Here is a 19,965-nt window from a genome sequence, read left to right as displayed (position 1 = left end):
GGGAAAAAACCCAAGTGATTTTAGTTTAGAGTCAGAACCCACACTGCATAAACTTCTGTATTCAGCTTTGGAAGACTCTATGTATACAGAGATTAAGGTAATTATCACCAAAACCAGTAACTATGAAAAAGTAATGTCTGCTGATCAAGCCAGGTGTATTGTTAGAACTGAGGAACACTTCCAGACAAGCAAGGCACACCTCAGACACATGATACAAGATTTTGGGGTATTCCAAATTCAAAATCTTGATGGCTTTCAGTGTCTAGACCACTCTCCTACAACGTGCGTTACAGTTAAAAGCCTGTCTGAATATAACTCTTTAATAAGACAACAGGGAGTGCTCCCAAATACCAACTTCAAAAGGGAGTCTCAGGAGACTATACTTCCTCAGCCAGCCATGAGAGGGTAAAAGGCTCTCCAAAGTACAACTCTGAGACAGTCAGTGTTTTAAAAATGCAGGCTGCTATGTACTTCAAAACCTTATAGTTAAATCTGGGGGTGGGATGGGGACGTGGAGGCAAAATGCAAGCGTATTTAATTACGATCACCCAAGCTTATGTTAAAAATCAACTCTTCCACAGCTATGAATGGAAAGGGATACTCTGGTATGCTCAGAACTGCAGCATGGTAGAATCTCACCACTCTTGCAATGCCAAATTAATCATCAAGTGCAAAAGATATGCTTGTACATTTAGAGTTGCAGAACCACCTGCTTTGACTTCAACGGAAAATCATCACTGAAATCCGTATCTGGATTAAGAAGTTCCCTTTCAAAGGAAGCTTAATAGCAGACATACACTTCCACTAGTTCTCTTACCTTAAAAAAGAATCCACAACACACTTTCTGGTCATCCTCAAATTGTTCTCTATCACTCTCACCTTCATATTTCTCAACAGATACTTCCATTTTTTCTGGTGGCTTCAAATCCGATAGGGAAACTTCAATTAAGTTAGCTGTTTTGGGAGCTGGTGCTGGTAAAATCGGTTGGCTTAGCTGATCTTCATTTGGGGTGACACAGACAGTTTCTGTGATAGGCTGAGATAATACTTCAGAAACATTAGATTCAATAGGCTTAATCTCCTTTTCCTCTAACTTCAGTTCACACTGTTTCGGCAGGTTTGGTCCTTCTTCTTTTACCACCTCTTCTGTAGGCTTGACATCCTTCAAAAGATTTCCCCCTAACTGAGGCTCACCTGTATGTTCACCATCATCTCCAAAGCAAACAAATGATCTAGTCTGAATGGGAACCTGACTTGGAGAAAATCTCCTCAAACGAGGAAGGCTATCCACAGACCGTGGGGCAGTCAAGGTACGATTTAAAGGTGTTATTTTCAGCTCGTTTGGCCTAGGAGTCCTTTGCATTTTAACGTGAAAAGAGGCAGTCTTCCTGTTGGAAGACTGTGGAAATTGATGCGTAGAGCGAGGAGATTCCTGTGAGAAAGGTGCAATGGGAGACGAAGTTCCCGTTTGCCTTGATGAAGACTTCAAGTCCCGAATCTGCTTCTGAGGAGAAGGCTGAGGAGGAGAAATAACCCAAGTCTGTTGCTCTCTCATCTGCATCAACATCTCCTGTTGAAGGGATAGACGCTGCATTTCTTGTTGTAAAAAGTGTAGGGAAGAGTTTAGCTTTTCGATAGATTTCGTGTATTCTAAGATATCTCCTTCATTAAAATTTTCTTCTGAGGGGCTTGCTAAATTCCATTGCTTTTCACCATCCATAGGAGTAGCAGGAGTTTTTAACCATTTGCTATGAGAATTTTCAGGGTTTTCTTTTATTACTTCTGAAGTCTTACTAGTTTGTTCATCTGATTTTTGAGTTTCTTTTTCTTTCAACCGATTTCTGTCAGTGAATACCTTCTCGTCTTCCGCTCCTGCTGCTTCTTCTCGGAGAGGTGATACTCCATCACCTTTCTTTTTCACAACATTAAGAAATGCTGTTCTTCCCATTTTCTGCCGCTGCTTTGTGAATGCAGCTTCAACTTTCTTCTTCTGTGCTTCAATAGCTCGCCTCTTTTCCTCTAGCTTCATCCTAAGGTGTACCATTTCAGAAGCCAGTAACTGGGTAGTGTCTCTCCCTTGAGGAACAGATGCTTCCTCAGGAATATGAGTCCAAGCAACCACATGAGGAATGTTCAGCTCAGAACCTTCTGGTGTGGTTTTCTGAGAACTGCTTCCACTGCTTCTACTGTCTGTGTGATTCAGCTTCCTGAATTTCTGCTCTGCAAAGCTGGTCATTTTAACCCCTGAACTTGAAGAAGCACTGCTGCCTGCCTGTGATTTAGTACTTACTGAGCTGGGACAGGGACTTAATTGATCTCTGTGACTGCTAGCTCGCATGTCATAATCCTGAAGAAATTTAGATGGTTCTTCCATGTCAGAGTCCATGCTTACAGTATAATCTCTCAAAGAAGAATCCTCATCCATTGTTTCTGGAATATCTTCTGAAGGGACATGTATTCCAGTATCTACTTCTGTATTGTCAGTCACAGGACTTAGAGTACCTTTTGTGTCTGTAATTATATCAGGGGTAGACTGATTTGGCTTAATGTTTGAATTCAAGATGCTCATTTCCTGATTGTGAAGAAAGAACCCATTTGTAATCTGGTCCGGTTGAATAACTCTGGGAGAGTTTTCAGTGTCATGAATTATCTGCAAAGCCTCTTCAATGCTTGGTGGCTCAATCTGATTGCCAAAATCATCCAGAACTGACCTGTTTCGCAGAGCTCCGTTTGGAAACCTGTAGTGGCTGCTCTCATTGGCATTTTTTTGATTTGTGTTAAGAGATTGATTGGCCTTTATGTCTTTATGAGGTACCATGTCCTTTTCCTCTTCAATATCTTGATTTTCCTCTTCTCCATTTACTGGTTTGAAGGACAGATTTTTTCTAATATGTTTCGGCATGCGGTTGATGTTTAGGGTAAGGCCTTCATTGCTCACAGACCTAGTAATTCCTCTGTTTGGAGTAGATACTGGAATGCTTTTCTCTTTGTCAAAAGAAATGTCAAATGAAACTCCATGTAATGATGACCTAATAGAGATCAGAATAAAAGAAATAACCGAGCAACTCACGATTAATAATAATCACAGAATCACATTTTGTTTTAAAATTATTTTAAGATTGTAATATTAAAGGCACTGTTAGGTGAACTGTATTTTGCCTTGCTTTAAATGTAATAAAATATACATTTTTTTAAATATATTTAATGAACAGATAAAAATATCATGAAAAATGCACAATAAAATAGTATATAACAACATTTTACCCAGAGATAACCAATGCTTTTTATTACTTTGGAATAAATTCTGGGCATTTAAGGAATATAAGGGTTGCCATAGTAGATCGGTAGGAAGGTGTGAAAAGAGACACAATTTAAGCTTACCAAATAACCCATCACTATAACTCTTTACCATTTTAATTTTGGTTTACACTCTGAAGTTTAAAAGTTTATGACTGGTCTAACTGAAAAACAAAACATTCACCCTGATCATTCCTACTCTCCACAAAATAATATAAGTTAAAATGCTACTGAGCTCATTAGCCATGTTACTCTTACCACTTTTAGTTGATTGTGATGAGCCAATGGGAACATATTTAATTCCAACAATTCAAATATCTCAAATATACCCCATTTCAATGTAAAAAATGAATGACTTATTTATAGAAGTTTGTTTCCTATTACCAAGTTCTTACTCCATGATACAGTTTTCTCCTTCTTTTTGTACCTTTGCAAGTTGCTTACAAGAACTCTTATTACAGGACGGTGAACATCCAAACTACAATGGAGCATTTACTACCATGTATGAACAATAAATAAACATTTTGTAATTAACCTGTAAGCTAAGACTGCTTACCTTTTCTCTTTGGGCCATGTCCCTACATACCCATCTACATAAGACATCGAAGTGGACCTTCTGATGACTCCTAAATGCAATTAAAATAGAACCCAAGGTAACCGCTTGAAAAATTATTTTAACATCACCTTCTGTTGCTTTAACAAATTAGTTTGCTTCACTACTTAGAACACTGCCATGGCAAAAAAAGTGGTTTTATACTGAGAATACAAGTAGAGCAATTAAATCAATTTCATCCTGAATATACATATTATACCCCTCATCAAAGAATTTACTAGAGTAAAATATACTACAATACACTACAAATACTTGTTGTAAGCCATATTCCACATAATCAAAACAGAAGTAAAATTAAAAAAATATACACACAATGTAAGAGGTACAAACCAAACCTTCCCATTTATACATTTCATAAATTACAGAACTCATTCATTAGTTTTTCACGTAAAGCTCTCCCAGTAATTTTTCCGTAAGTAATGTTAGAATAAACATAAGCAAGATAGCAATTTACTCAGAAAACACCATCTTGTCTCACTGCGTCTTCCACCCATTTGTAAATTATTACCTGGAACAGATGAATAAGGCTGCTGGGGCGTATGCAGTTGGTGAGATGGTGTGCAAGTTGGACTTTCCAATCTGTAAAGCAAGAGACATTAACTCAGAAGTAATACATCAAAAGCCACATATCTAAAGGGCAACCAGACTTCACGTGCTGGGCCAACACAAAAACAGATTTATTTTTTGTAACAGGGAAGAAAGCGAGGTGTAAGTCTCTTGAAATATTAATTTATTAACTGAAAATATTATTACCACAGTTACTACCTTTAAGTGCACCTAATGCAGATAGACCAAAAACTCAAAAAGGTAGTCCTCTTACAGAAACAGCCACAGAGCAGTGTTAGTTTTGTTAACATACTTGTCTCCTGATCTATTTCATTTAAGTGGCGTTATTGAAAGGTTCTCATTTTTAGGTTTGATTTTAGCAAAAAACCCAAACAAAATGAGACAGTTCCTAGTGGCCTCAAAACTGAGAGACTGCAGCTCATATCACATATTTTTCATGCGTATCTCTTCAGTTGCTTAGTCTGAAACGTCTACTTTGTGTCTGGACAGCAATATGCACTAGAAGTGATACAGGAGATTTTGTGATAGATGAGACTTTATAAACAAAAAATATACTTACTAATACAACAGTAATTAAGAAGATTGCCTCTGTTTCCACTTAGAGCAGATACTTTCTATTGGTTGATAGTGAAGTTCTGTAATAGACTAGCTGTGTTAATCCAGAATAGGATTAATGAAATTCAGCGTTTTGATCTTTTGATCAAGGTTCTTCTTCAGGATTAGAACAAAGACACATGCATTTGTATGTAAAACACTTCTAAAGAAGCCAGACTTCCAAATGACACTGGATTAAATCCTTTCATGTGCTGAATTTTGTTCAGAGTTCAAAAGCACGCTCATAAATTCCCTTTCTTCAATCAGTAATTTTCAAAATATTTGTTCGGTGCTTTTATAGTTTATATACAGTACGCTGTATAAATATTTCTAAATAATATTTGTGGGAAGGATATTCACATCAGTTTAAGAAAAATATTGTTGTTTTACAATCTACAACAGCATCTTTCATAAGTATATATTAAATAATTCAAAATAGTTTCTCAGAAATTCACGATTTTGTGTTAGTAGCACTACACGCTAGCTACATGACATCTGTTTTAAATGGCACTTAAGATTTCCGTGAATATTTAAAAATCATAGGTACAATGTCTGTAAGTTATCTTAAAAGAAAAGCATGCTTTCAAAATTTGTTCCAGCAGCCTGTGAAATTTTTCTACCACACAGAAAATCCATATACCTCATTTTCCCTCAAGAAAAGACTGATTTTGCCACCATGACTGTGGTCCCATGGCAACCTCAGACATGCTCCTTGCCACAAGTCCCACTCCCTTCACTGCGCTGGATCTGGCTTTCCATCCAATCTTCTGAGTCATTTCAAGAAGATAAGCCAACAGAAAAAACAGGCACTTTTTCCAACTGGGTTAGTTTTTTCCGTTTTCGGCACTGAAATGACGACATCAGACACTCAAGGGGGCAGGAACACGCAGCTGGGACAGAGAAGGTGGTCAGGATCACAGCCACCTGCAGCCAGGTCTGTTCTGCCAGGGAGCCTGCAGCCTGTGTGTTAGATCCCTACCATCTGAGATAACTTCTTGGGCTCCTCCTCTGTCCTACAATGCGGTGAAGCGTCATCCAGTTGGATGATGTGTCGCAGCACTATCACAACCAGCCAGCTGCAACATGGCTTTTACCATCCCAGGTTAAGTTCAACAAGCAGTTCCCACACCTTGCCCCAGCACAGCCACCGATCCCCCACAGGGATTCACAAGTTCATCTACTGTCTGTGCTGTTTCTTCATCCTCTTCAGGCCAGCCCACCCTGTTTCTTGCCTCTGCTCCGTCAGGATTCTTCCTTCTCCGGCTCCTCTTCCAGTCAGCCTCTCCTCATCCCAGCCCCCTGCTTCTCCTGGGGCCTCTCCTTGTCTCTCCTCCCTCTGCTTCTTCCAGGTCTTTCCTCATCCAGTGCTCCTCTTCCACACTCCTTGGAGCTATTTAACTCCCTAGCAGGAATCAGCCACAGCTGCACATCATCCACGTCAGCCAGCCCACCACCCCTGAAGCCAGCCCACAGCTGTATATTATCAATGATAATTAACCTGCCTTCATGCCTCTATAATTCCTCTACAATGATGTATACTGGTTTATAAGAAAAGATATAGCTCTTTCTATTACTCATGGATTGCTCTCATAATACTCCAAAACAAAACCATATCCATCACTTGCAGAGACACTAGAAAAGTGTTGTGATGAGCTAGCAGAATACGCAATCCACCACCCACAAAGGGTTCACAACGGTTTTTACTATATCTCTCAGTACGTCTCACAAAACACGTTGGTGGCAATTTACAGACTTGTTGAATTTGGAATGGTAATGGCACTAAGAAACATAAAGCCTTTTGTAAGCGTTTATGAACTGAATTCAGATGCTTATTGTAAAACTACTACTCAATCCTCTTCGGTTTAGAGGCCAAAACCATCTGCACAGACAAAATGTACAAATCTGAAGAAACGGCAGATTAATTTGGATCAAAAAAGATACTATGTTACTGACAGAATTTGTCAGAGCAGGGATAAATGTATGGTTAATGGCTTCAGCTGCCAGGATTTTTTTTTTTTCACACAGTCAAGGCTACAGATAAGACTTCTCTTGCGGTGTTGTCCAGTATTCACCTATTAACATTCTTTACAGTTAAAGAAAATCTCCACAGTGATGACTACCGCACAAGAATAAGTATGGCACAGAACTCTGTGTTTCTTTAAGTGTGACTGACATAAGATTTACTATCTTTGTAGAACTTCAAAAAGATAAGTCACTAAAATTTTTGTCACAAAGGGCTCTAAAAAGGGGACATTAGGTTGGAAACTACATACAAATAGTGATTTTTTAGTGCAAACCTTTCTTGGTTCTGTAGGACAGTCACAGTTAAAAGTCCTTTGTTGGACTGCTAGCAGTGGCTTTGCAAAGTGTGAATCACCTTGGCAACCCCTGCTATTGTTTGTTGTTCTCCTGGTTTATATGCTCAGTTTACACTAAAATAACTATTGTCTGCAAGGGAAACACTTCAGATACACACAGGAAAAAGAAATTTGGAATCACAGCATTTAACGATAGTAAAAATTATTACTCCCTGATTAAAGTCAGCATAGGTTCCTAAACACTAAAAAAACCCTCAACCCCAAAGAAACCCTCAAACCAACCAAACAATTCCCCCGCCTCCATGATAACTCCATCCAAAAACAACAGAAAAGGCTGAACAGGATTAGCTGGGTTGGTAACAATTTGCTGAATATCCAATTGAAATGCTAATTTTATCTTTCTCTGTGTCATTCCAGACACAATCAACAAACCTTTGACCCCAAATGATAAATGTAATGCAATGCTACCCCTTATGCACTTTGTTCAGATCAGATCACTGGAGGGCTTTCTTAATCCTATCAAAAGGAAGATTAGAAAGAAGACCTAATGTGCAATTTCTGCCTCTTATCATAGAACCATTTCCATTTAGGTTGGAAAAGATCTTTAAGATCATCAAGTCCAACCACTAACCCTAACACTGCCAAGTCCACCACTAAACCATGTCCCCAAGCACCACATGTACATGTCTTCCAAACACCTCCAGGAATGGTGACTCCATCACCTCCCTGGGCAGCCTGTTCCAGTGCTTGACCACCCTTTCAGTGAAGAATTTTTTCCTAATATCCAACCTACACCTCCCCTGGTGCAACTGGAGGCCACGTGCTCTTGTCCTGTCATTTGTTACTGGGGAGAAGAGACCCACATTCACCTTGCTACAGCCTGCTATCAGGTAGTTCTAGAGAGTGGCAAGATCTCCCCTGGGAAATGAATCAAATATATGATCAGCTAGAGACCACAAAAGAAACAGGATGTTTTTATATTGCTTCCAAATCTGTAACAGTAATACTAAAAATGTTTCACATATATTTACAAAAAATACAAATAATGCTAAACATATTTAATAAAGCAGTTAGTTTTCCATCCTTGATGCTCACAAGATTTGGGAAGTTCATCATAGCATAAGTATTTATTTTTACCTATTTGACCTTCATGGTACTTAAGTAATACAATCAGACCAAACTAAACCCATCACTCAGTGGTTTTCTTGTTGTTACCTTAGTTTACTTACTTTACCGTTTTTGGAAAATTTGCTGTGTATTCCAGAAAAATAGCTCTTTCAGAGCACACTTGGTCAGCAGCCCCACACGAAATTGAAGAGGACAAAGGGGTCATGTGGCACTTCTCTGCTGAATGGTAAGGGTCATTTTGTAAACTGGTGAGGCAACAGCACACTGTCAAAGTGACAACCACAACCTGTACAGACGTGAACACGCAGCCTGCCGTACAACTGGGCAGGGGGGGAAACAGCTCAACTGTGGGATCTTCCACAAGATTCTCTAGGTTATATTTGGGAACTCAAGCCTTGAGAACTGCAAAAAGGCAACAAAACTAAATAAAAAAACCTGTGTTTGATTTTGAATATAAAGAGAAGATTGTGAAACAGTACTAGTGATTCTCTGACATTACCTGGCTACAAAGTCAGAACCAGATGGGCCATCCACATAATTTCTTCTGTTCGCATTCAAGCTGTGAGCAGAAGCTGCATCTTTTGCAGGTTCAGCTGCCAGGAAGAATGAACCTCAAGTTATTAGCATTTAGTATTTAATTAAAATCCACAGTACAAAAGCTGTCTGAAATAACATGAATTAATGATTTCTAAAGATTTAAAGAATTTTCATTGGTTCCATTATTTGCACTGAAACCCAGTCGCTTCCTTTCAGCTTTACCTCCTCTCAAGTTCTCATAGTGGCACTGACTAAGGGAATGGAGCATGACAAAAACTACTAGAAAAGGCAAGGGAAGAAATAATAAAGAAAAACCTGGACAGAGCCACAAAATTAAAAGCAAGCAATCATCTCAGCAAAAATAAATATTGTTCTTCTGGAAGAAATTTTTTTGATAAAATTTTTTTTGTCCCAAACCCTTAAGACTGACTTTTCAGCTAGAAAATAGTATTTTGGTCATATCCTAAATTAGTTAGCAATATTTAAAAGGCGTAAACTGGATTTGTATATGCTATAAAGCATACAAATGAAAAAAAGGTATAAAAGGCACACAACAAAAATCCCTTCCTAACTCTTGAAGAGGCAGCCACAGCACTACTGTATGAATGTTTAAGTTACCATGACTCATTAACAGATCTCAAGATCTACCTGAAAGGGGAATTTTTAATTTTGAAAATTTACTGTTGGAAGACTGGGCATTTGCATCATCCAGGTACAAAATGCAATTTTACAATTAACTACCTGTCCACTTTTCCCGCATTTATGTTTCTTTCTCTTGCTATCTGCTCCTTGGCAACACAAGCTCTTCAGGCTAAATTCTGTTTTTGGCTCCTCATTATGTTCATAATCCCTGCATGGGTATAAATGGATTCTAGCCTTGTTTAGGTTAGGAAAATTTGCAAGTGATTATACCACAACAATTTAAATGATTGTTTGGTAATAGACAACTAAATCTAATTATTTATGAGATGAGATTAAGATTAACATGAGGAAAAAGTACTTTGCTCCTTCTTTAAGGGGGCTGTACACTGTCAAATCCTGTTAACTAAAATATTCACTGCATTTGTGAACACAATGGCAATCTGTAAATATACATACAAACCCCATGCTTATTAAAACCAATCTTTAATACAATTACCTTCGGGATGCACAACAACACGAGGTTGTACAAATGATGGCTTCACTACTTCAAACCACCAGAACAATTCTGCCATGAACACCATGTAGTTGCTCTACAAAAAACACCAAAGAAAAAAATTTTCTGGTTGATTCAGGCATATATGACTGCAAAGTCTCTAAATTCTCTGTTGTCAACTCACCAGCTTGAGGAGGAAAATCTAAGCAGAAAGATGAAGCTTTTTGTGATCCAGTAGGAAAGAGAAGAAACGAGCTTTGTATTCTGTGATGGACCCATTAACTTTCCACTGCATAATTACATAAATAGGCAAGATTGCTTACATTCAGTGTTGAGCCGTATATTTGAGCATAGCTGGTGTATGCCCACAGAGGGTGTACTAAAAAATTGTATCCAGACTATGTAAGATTTCCATCAAGACTTCTTTTGACAGCTTCACTGTATTTGCACTCCCTCAAATGTCCACTTCCATTGCTGCATTAATTTTGTTGCCTTAAAAATGCATACCTCAAACGCTGGAGTGCAAACAAATGTTTGAAAAAAAATTCTAAACAAAATGTCATTTTCTTTCAGGAAAAAAAGCACAGGCATTAGGGGTAAAAACATCTTTTTTAAAAAAACTAAAATTTACAACAAAAATGTTTATAGTAAGTGAGAACCTCAATTCCATATTAGTACATTTGAAAATACAACTTTAAATATGTAATTGACACTTTTGATTGAGATTTATTTTTCCTGAATATTTCTAATGTGGATAAGCCTTCACTCCAGCAAAGTAGTGAAGCGCTTAGACTGAAAGCTGCTCATACACTTTAGGATATGGTGAAGTGATCAGCCAGATGTTCCCATAGTTATTACATACAAACTATAAGTAGACTAGGAAAAACCTCATCTCTGCTTATTCAGCACAACAGAACCGAATGCGGAAATGATTGTAGTAAAATCTTTTCCATTCAGACAAAACGCTAAGATAGCATTTTGGTATCACACACTGATTTAATCAGGAAGCAATATATGTAAAGAAAAAAATCAGATGTACTTCTCAGACAAAATACGATTTTTAATACTACAATTCCTAAATATTACAATTTCTACAATATTCCTCCTAATATTTTCCACCTCCCCTCAAACTTTTAAATTTTTAACTTTTTTTTTTACTACAAAAAATGAATCATAAAATGTTCCAATCATAGCTTTGTTCCTATCTGAAATAATATTGTACTTAAATTCTCGTTTATCACGTTTATCACGTTTAGGTTTAAATGCTGCATTTGATAGTGTGACTAGTTTATGAAGGACTCAGATATTGCCAAGAATATCTTCTGTGCAGACCGCTTGTTTTTCCAAAATCCCCAAAGCAGTATACTTACTGAAGTAAAAATTAAACCATTGGCTGCATGGCCCAGTTAGAACTGAGGCTACTTTAGATGTTTGATGGTGAAGCATCATGATGGAGCCTGCATTTTCTCAAAAGCTATTTTTAGTCAGAAAGGGATGTTAATAATAATGATCAATGGGAAAGACCAATGATGATCAATAACGTAATTTTTTGGAAAGACTGTGAGTCTGTAGTAATACTGCTACCCCTAGGCTAGGAAGAATGTTGACATTATTTCTGTAGATTTTGCCTTGATTATGCTGAAAAAAGTTTTAATAGCTTGCCATACGATTATCACATTCACTTATACACAAAAATATTCAGAAGCAAACAGTATTTTAATAGTAAAAAAATAACTAAGCTCTGAAGAGTTCGGACTGGCGCAAACCCACTGAACAGCAGATGGCAGACTTGCAGCTTCATAGATAATGTTATGTGCTAAACATTCTGATTTGATTTTTTCAATTTGATATTTGCAGACTGTTCATTAGTTGTATGTAGTCAGCTTGCTACTGGTTACATTTTATCTATTGCATCTTCTGGTACTGCACAATAAAACTTCTGTTTAACAGATCTTGGAAGATTATCTCTTGGAAAAACAAATATTCTCATATTTTAAGTATAAAATCTGAAGTCATTGCTTGTTTCTGTATCCAAGGGAGATATAAGTTAGCTTGTTTTATAAAAATTTATACAAAAAAGATAAATCATTTTCTTTAATATCACCACAAAACACGATTAATTTTTAAATCAAATTAGCTAACAGAAACAGTATATCAAATCTTGCCACTTAAAATAAATTCCATCCAAATATTTACAGGTTTTAGATCTGCATATTTATAGAATAACTGTTACAAGGTCATACATACAGGTGATACAACTAATTTGTAATCGGGCTTGAATCCACTAAAATTGAATGCAAAAGCAGCCACAGATGCTTTTAGGAATTTTTTTCAAAACAAACATAGAAATACACTGTAAAATTTGTATCATGATGCACATAAAAATCTCTGATCAGCTGGTCAGGAAAGTTATCTCTAATGCAAATCCATAGTATATATGTTATAAAGGTGCCAACATAAATGTGTCAAGACTGAAGAAAACTGGAGTGTTCCAAGCTCTCTGGAGAAGGCTGTATCCACTACCAGTTTGTCCTATCTTCTGCCACAGGTTAATAAACGCCACAATAACTCAAGTTGAAAACTCCAGTTACGTGTTGTTTCAGACCAGAACAAAGAAGTGGGAAAACTGGCTGATGAACATCAGTGAAAGCAAACCACGCTGCTTCCCTTTAAAGAATGAGTCAGGAGCATTTGGTCCCTCTCAGGGAGAACTTGTTAAAGAACTGTTTCCTGGTTGAATCCTCCTCTTCATTCCTGATCACAAATAATTTTAAACCAGCCAGATGGGAGTCAAATCCCTGGACAAAGACCCACCATAGGTACCTAACTGCCTCACCAAACACAGGCAGCTGCTCTCCCAGGTCCGTTGGGAATCCATGCACGCTTACAGGGACCTCAACTGCAAATTCTAGCTTGGGTTAGCAGCCTGATCACAGTGGGTTTTCACATTGAGATTGGAGGGAAAGCTGTACAACATGCGTGGACATCATGGTAGCCCTTCATTTCTAGGATTTATCTATGTGACATATCTAAACACTGTTTTTCAGATCTCTGAGGACACTGCGTTGATTACAGCTTCTGCTTACATTGTTTGCAAATTACATCAGAAAGCACAAGTATTCAGAAGTGCTCAAGTTCAATAAATACTTCAGTATAAAACAATCCTTTAGATACAATATTCTCCTGTTTTAATTTAGCAGTGAAAAACAAAAATAAAAAGGAGGCTCTGGAACCAACCTCTCCATCTGGCCTACTGGGCCTTTGACAGTGCAAATGTTTGTTCTGTTGGCTCTGGTTACTAACTTAAGTGCAAAAATAAGGTAACTATTCCATGTGCTTAGTTGTGATTCTGCATGGTTTAGAGTCTGGCCCACATTTAGGTCAGAGGAACACCCTTTGCAGACAAGAGACAGCAATCATCTCTCTGATTTGCTTCATTTCACATTCAGAAAGCTTTCATTCTGAATAAATGTGCCTTCTGCATGACTTCGGGTGAACAGACTCTACAGTCAGAAAACAGCGGCCAAAGAGAAGAAGTGTCCGTGCTGCGGAGCAGCACAGAAACGTTTCCCCAGAACTCAGAGGCTCAGAGAGTTGTGGCTGTGGCCCTGCTGAATCCCCAAGAACCCAGACACTCAGAACAGCAGGACTCAGCCACATCTGTACAACCATCAGCACATGCTAGTGTCAACAACAGGTTGTATGACCTTAACCATGCCCACAACTGCAGTAGTTGGTACATGCAAATAGTACAAGATTGTATGTGTGTATATATATATGTACACACACCTAAACAGGCAAATGAACACCTCGAGAGACTTTCTGGACACCTTCCCAAAAGCCACTGGTGGGCTGGTATGACCCCCTACTGCTGAGAGGCCACTGGGTTGGCCTCCAACCCAGTAAAAATGACTGTGTGTGTACTGTGTGAGCAAATGAATGATTGTGTGAATAGTTATCTCTTATTAATAATGAATAAATTCCATTAATAACAGCAATTGAATTAATAAAGGGTGTTCTAATACTGGTTGTGATCTGTGTCTCATCCTGATTCGATCCTCTATCAGTGAACAGGGAATGTAAAACAGTATGTGTTGATCAAATGAGTAGCACAAGTTTAGGATCAATATCTAAAAATACCCCACACCACCACACATTTCTAAAGGCTCAGGTAAAGGAACACTTTCAAAAGACAATAACTGTGTGTCAATTCTTCAAATGCCAAGTTCCTACGTGAGCTCTCAAATCATGGCAAATCTCAACTGATCCAAGCCATCCATCAGTACCCTCTTTGACAGTTAACCTCATAAATGTCTTGGTCTTAGGCCTTAACCCTGTGGTCCTACCAGAATGAACTGGCAGAGAATGATCTAAAGATATCAAGAATATAACCAAAGATGTGTCTTCACTCTTTTAGAGATACTTTCAACATATATCTCACATGACAAATGGAACATGTGACATGCATTTTTTCCTTTCTATTCAAGGATCATACATGTCCCTTACAACATCCTTTCAGGAACTACATATTCCATAAGACCTTTATTCAAGTCACAAATGCTACATACTGACTATTACACTGCAGTACTAATCAACTGTTGAGCCAAAGCAATGAAGAAATCTTTACTGTTCTGCACGGTGGTTCATGCTTCCTATGCACTTCATGCAAGTTCTATTCCTACGAACTTCTTTGCATAGGCAAAATACATGTGTGTCAAGACACAATAAAACAGCTCTTCCAGTTCTATGTCATTTCCTAGATACAGGCTCAAAACAAGGTATTAAAAAACCCCGAACATTCTGTCTCAGGGTAAAACTGCTTACAGGAGGAGAAGGAAAAAGGGAGGATCAGGGCAAAAAAGCAATCTGCACAACTAGAGATATTCCAGATTTTCTATTCTTTTCTCTTGTTAAATATGCAAGGAGAATTCATAAAATATTGTGATTATTTTCATGTAATCTCTCTCTACTTGTGTTTGCCTGTCTCAAAGGACAACAGTCAGGAACCAGTATGATCCCTTGGTCGTGCCTCAAACATCCATGGAATGTACTCAAATATTTTTTTCTTTAAGATCAGTAGCCCTGCCTTAGCAAACATCTTACAAAGAACTTCACAGATATATTTTTCTTAGAGGAGGACAAATCAGCAAGTGAGAAGCAACACAAAACTTACTTTCTGCTTCACATGATTATGACACATTAAAGCTGTCTAGAAATCCAGACAAAGCCTATTTCTCCTCTGCGCTAAAACAGAACCAAGCCAACAATTTCATCTGATGCAAAATCTGAAAGCCCATATCAAAGACTCCGGATGTTTGTTAAGTGAAGTTTTAAATTAATCTGACTTTGTTTCTGTGCATTTCGATGGGAAAGCCGAAAGTGAGACAACCACCTTGGTCAAGTCCTGCATTAGATTTTCATATTGTATACCTACAACCTACCCTGATTTAATGTAACAGGACAGTGCAGCGTGCCCAGTAAAGAATGCATGGCGTGCACTTTGTGCCTGATCACTTTAAGAGAAAGAGGCTCTGCTCCCTTCCTTCTCAAGGACCAGCATGAAGTCAAGATACCCAATGTAATTTCTAGGACCACACAAGACACAACTTTGTAATTCAAAAAACTCAGTTGTAATTTTTTTCTTGAGGCTTTTTCCAGTAATGTATCAGCAGTTTTGTTCTTTTTATTCTTTCTGTCACCACTACGAACGTAAAGACTTTCAACCAAAAGCATAGTGTCACCTACTGCACCCTGAAAGCAAACAGAATGTTTTGCTGATTAAGACACACCTGAAACAAAGACACATGCTTCTATAAATCCTACAACTTCATAGTATATAAACTTGTAGACTGAGATAATGGTGACTCCTTCCAACCAGTTTAATTCAATGCGTAATATTTAAAATATCCATTTACAATACAAGTTTTTTCAAAGTGACAATAATCTTTACATTGACTTTGAAGAATATGTACATTTATTAAAACTTACTCTAATCAGATGGACTGGAAAACTAAGAAAGAGCTCCTTTAACTATGAATTTATTTAGAAAGCAAATTAACACTGGAAAAAACAGAGTTTATAGCACTAGCAAAAGTTTCTGTGCCAGGTTTTAGAAGGAAAACTTGACAGCCTTTCTTTGTAGCATTTACATCTAAAGTATCCACACCACAGCAACTTGTAAAAACATGATCACAAAAGGGCTTTCTTAGTTCTAGAAATACTCTAAATCCCCTCTAAAAAGCGTTCAGAAACAGCAAAATTACTGTCTGTAGCATTTTGAATGTGTAAAGTCTGATGCATTGGGAGATTGACAAAATATTTTATACCGTTACTTTTTTTGAAATTCAAGCTTCCTAGTGCATACTGGTTTGAGAAAAAAATCATTATTATAAAAAATGGTATTAGTAATTGTCATGAAAGAAACTGAAGAATAATGAGTTCTGTTTATTCCATGTATCTGTAAGCAGAGAGAAACAATCAAAATGCACCGAAGCAGTCCTATTCAAGATCACTGAATATGGTTGTAGGACCATATGGTGGGAAACTACAGACTAAAGAGACTGCAATGCAGCAGACTTTTTACAAGTATGTAAGTACCTGAAATTTAAAAACACCAAAAGCCGATTGAAAGCAGTCACTATGCAATTTTGCATACACAAAATATAAGAGCAATAGCTAAGTAGTCTAGACTTAAGTCCCACTGCCCTTACTCACCCTGATAGCTCATTATTTATTTGCAAAAGATTGGGTTCAACCCTACAGAAGACAACAAAGTTGTATTCAAACTCTGGCCTGTGTGACTCAGATTGCAAGACTGCTATAATGATCATAAAAGCAGGCAAATGACCCAGATATTTAGAAACCAATTACATCCCATGTGCAATGGATATGCTGACTCCATAAAAATAACATTTCATTCCCTAAAGGCAGGGCTGCAAGGATCTTAAGCAAACCAAGAGTGTTTTATACAGAAGAAAGTCTTAAAGAGACACAAAAATGAAGAATTAAATTTACAATTAGGCAAGAAATAATTTGATTTCTCCTTGTCTTTGCGCATAGGTTTAAACAAATTGTAGAATAAAAAAACACTTTTACTTTCTATCAAGAGAAAAATCTCAAAATGACTGAAAATGCTTAATTGCTTATTCAAACAACTGTATTTGTTGGTACTGTGCTCCTGTTTGTGTTCTGGGCATAAAACCATTGGATTTTACAATGAATTTAGCTCAGGTCTTTACACTTTTATGGAAGAGAAAAAGCTTTAAGGTTAAAAACCATAAAATTACTGTCTACACAGAAATGAGTAAGAAGAGTGAGTAATAATTCCAAAAACAACTCTTCAATTATTTTATCCTTTTGTTAAAGCCTTAATAAATTTAAATGAATGCAGATCACTTATATTTTACCAGAAATATCATGGATTACATGCATTAACTAACAATTAATTAATCAGAAAGAAGATAAAGTGTGAAGGTTTTGCACAAAAATAAAAAAAATTCATAAATTTCACAAGTGCTTTGTATTAAAAAAACCTCTGAAATCACTATAACAACATAACTGCCAAAAGACGACATTTTTACATGCTGCTGAAATTTGTGTGTTGCATGCTATACCACATGAGATGCAACGTGCTTTTTCGTATCGCTATATAGCAGCAGACAAAAAGATGACTAAAAATATCATTAGCAATACAGTCCTGTGGACCCCACTTGCATTCTTATTTATTTATTTATTTTTACCTTTATTGAAGAAGCTGCATAGAGCATATCCTCAAGACTGAAATGGCAACACTGGTTAAGGTATTCCTGACAAAATTCTTGAATCAATTGTAGATTATACAGGCTGTCCGCCAAAGACATTGTTTCTTTCAAACAAATATCTAAAAAGAAGAACAGAAGCAAAGATCAGATGTAGTTATAGATTTGCAGAAAAATGCTTTTTCCTTTGCTGGATTCTGCAACATTTTCTGGATAAATTCAGACTTGATTTCCCCCACCCCCCCCAAAATGTTTTTATTTTTTTGTTTCAGAAACTTAAGAAATGACAACTCTACATTTTATCTTTGCAGTTTTGTATCTTCAGACATTTTTCTAAACATGAGTTGTGTTTTTTCACTATTGACACGTTTATTTTTTTCTGCTTTGCGTTTTGTCAAAATATTAGTTATGCTCTACCTCCTGCTACATCCACACAATGAAAAAACACATTTAATCACTAATACACATCCTGTACAGCAACAACAGTAGGAAATGTATGCTTTTTAACAGTTCTCCATAGGTACTAGTTCCTTGTCTTTGCATAGGGACCTGAGAGTACGTTTTAATGCTATTAACCCTGAAACTTCCAAAAAACCAGCATCACTGCATCACTTTAGTCTTAGAATACCATACAGAATGGTTTGGGTGGGAAGGGACGTTGAAGATCACCTAGTTCCAACCCCCTGCCACAAGCAGGGACACCTTCCACCAGCCCAGGCTGCTCCCAGCCCCATTCAGCCTGGCCTTGAGCCCTGCCAAGGATGGGGCACCCACAGCTGTCTGGTCAGCCTGGGCCAGCACCTCATCACTCTCACAGCAATTTCTTCCTAATATTATGTATTTGTTCTTGTGGATTTACATGTTTGATATGAGATTTTACAAGAATCCGAAGCCTCTGATACATGAATTATCATTCTCTGTTTGAACGTGCTATTTAAAGACAAATAACTGGTAACAGTGAACAGGCCAGCGTAATTCCACAGTATTCTCTGAACACTGTTTACGCCCAGCTAACCTCCCGTTCTCTTTATATGACTGCTTCTTGGAAAATGAAGTAGCAATAACAACTTCCTAGAAAAAAGACAGTCCTTTAAAAAGGAGGACTGAATAAAAGAAAAATAAATATACTTCCAGAGCATGCATCAGATTTTATTCCTAAAGCAACAATGCATGACAGAGCATAAGTTTGAATTTGTTTAGGACAAAAGGTTTCTTCAGATGTCTAAGGAATCTACCTCGATGATAGCAAGATAAGGATTTCCACCCTGAGGAAATAAGACATATCCCATCATCCCAATCCCACAGACAACAATCAGTGGAAAAAAATGTTTCACTGAACTGACTGAAATGGGATTAAATTTAGTAATGCAAAATGTGAAGTCATGCACTTGGATCTAATAAAATTCTAATGTGATTAACTGGTTGAAGGTGATATAGAGTAGGAAGGTATCGTGTATTAGCCAATGTAAAGATGTCTGTGAGCTTTCAGCATCATGCAGCTATGAAAACAAGCAAATGTGATGCTAGAAGTATCAGAAAATTGATTTCCAGTAGTGACAGAGAAGCACTGTACAAAGCAGCAATGAGATGCCAGTCTGGATTTCTGTGTATCCGTGTATCAAGGATGATATGGTATGACCATCCGTGTATCAAGGAACATGAACCAAAGCTGGACTAGTTGCAGAGGAAGACTACTGAAGAAAATAATGAGAATGGAAATATGCTTGAGAAAGGGAGACTGAAAAGGCTTGGTTCAGTAGCCTGGGCAAAACAAGAGAAAGAAAATATATCAAAAAGGTAGACATCAGATTAGAAGAAGCTATTTAAGCCAAAGGGCACTGCTGGAAGAACAACTAAAGCATGCAGAAAGGCTATAAGCACATTTAGGTAGAAAACAAGAACAAGATTCAAACTCATGGAAAAAATGGAGCTCTGCAACAGTGGGCAAGAATAGTACAGATTTTAAAGAGCTAGACAGTTTTAAGATAGAACGATAAATTCATGAAAGATTATACAATT

General features: G+C 37.4%; 1 protein-coding gene across 2 annotated transcripts in view; it reads right to left on the bottom strand.

Moving 5' to 3' along the window:
• CAMSAP2 (calmodulin regulated spectrin associated protein family member 2) overlaps positions 1–19,965 on the bottom strand; it is a 90,863-nt gene that overhangs the window by 11,279 nt on the left and 59,619 nt on the right. For both annotated transcript variants that reach the window (XM_080406787.1, XM_080406788.1), the window contains 6 exons: positions 17,929–18,068; positions 10,193–10,286; positions 9,017–9,110; positions 4,419–4,489; positions 3,854–3,923; positions 818–3,029 (listed from right to left, as the gene is read on the bottom strand). In XM_080406787.1, the coding sequence (XP_080262913.1) occupies positions 818–3,029; positions 3,854–3,923; positions 4,419–4,489; positions 9,017–9,110; positions 10,193–10,286; positions 17,929–18,068 (2,681 nt within the window). The remainder of the gene's footprint in view (positions 1–817; positions 3,030–3,853; positions 3,924–4,418; positions 4,490–9,016; positions 9,111–10,192; positions 10,287–17,928; positions 18,069–19,965) is intronic.

Source organism: Falco punctatus (genome assembly GCF_963210335.1).
Source record: "Falco punctatus genome assembly, chromosome: 11".
In the NCBI taxonomy this organism is placed as follows: Eukaryota; Metazoa; Chordata; class Aves; order Falconiformes; family Falconidae; genus Falco; species Falco punctatus.
The sequence above is the reverse complement of the archived record's forward strand: the minus strand, read 5'-3'. Positions and strand labels throughout refer to the sequence as shown.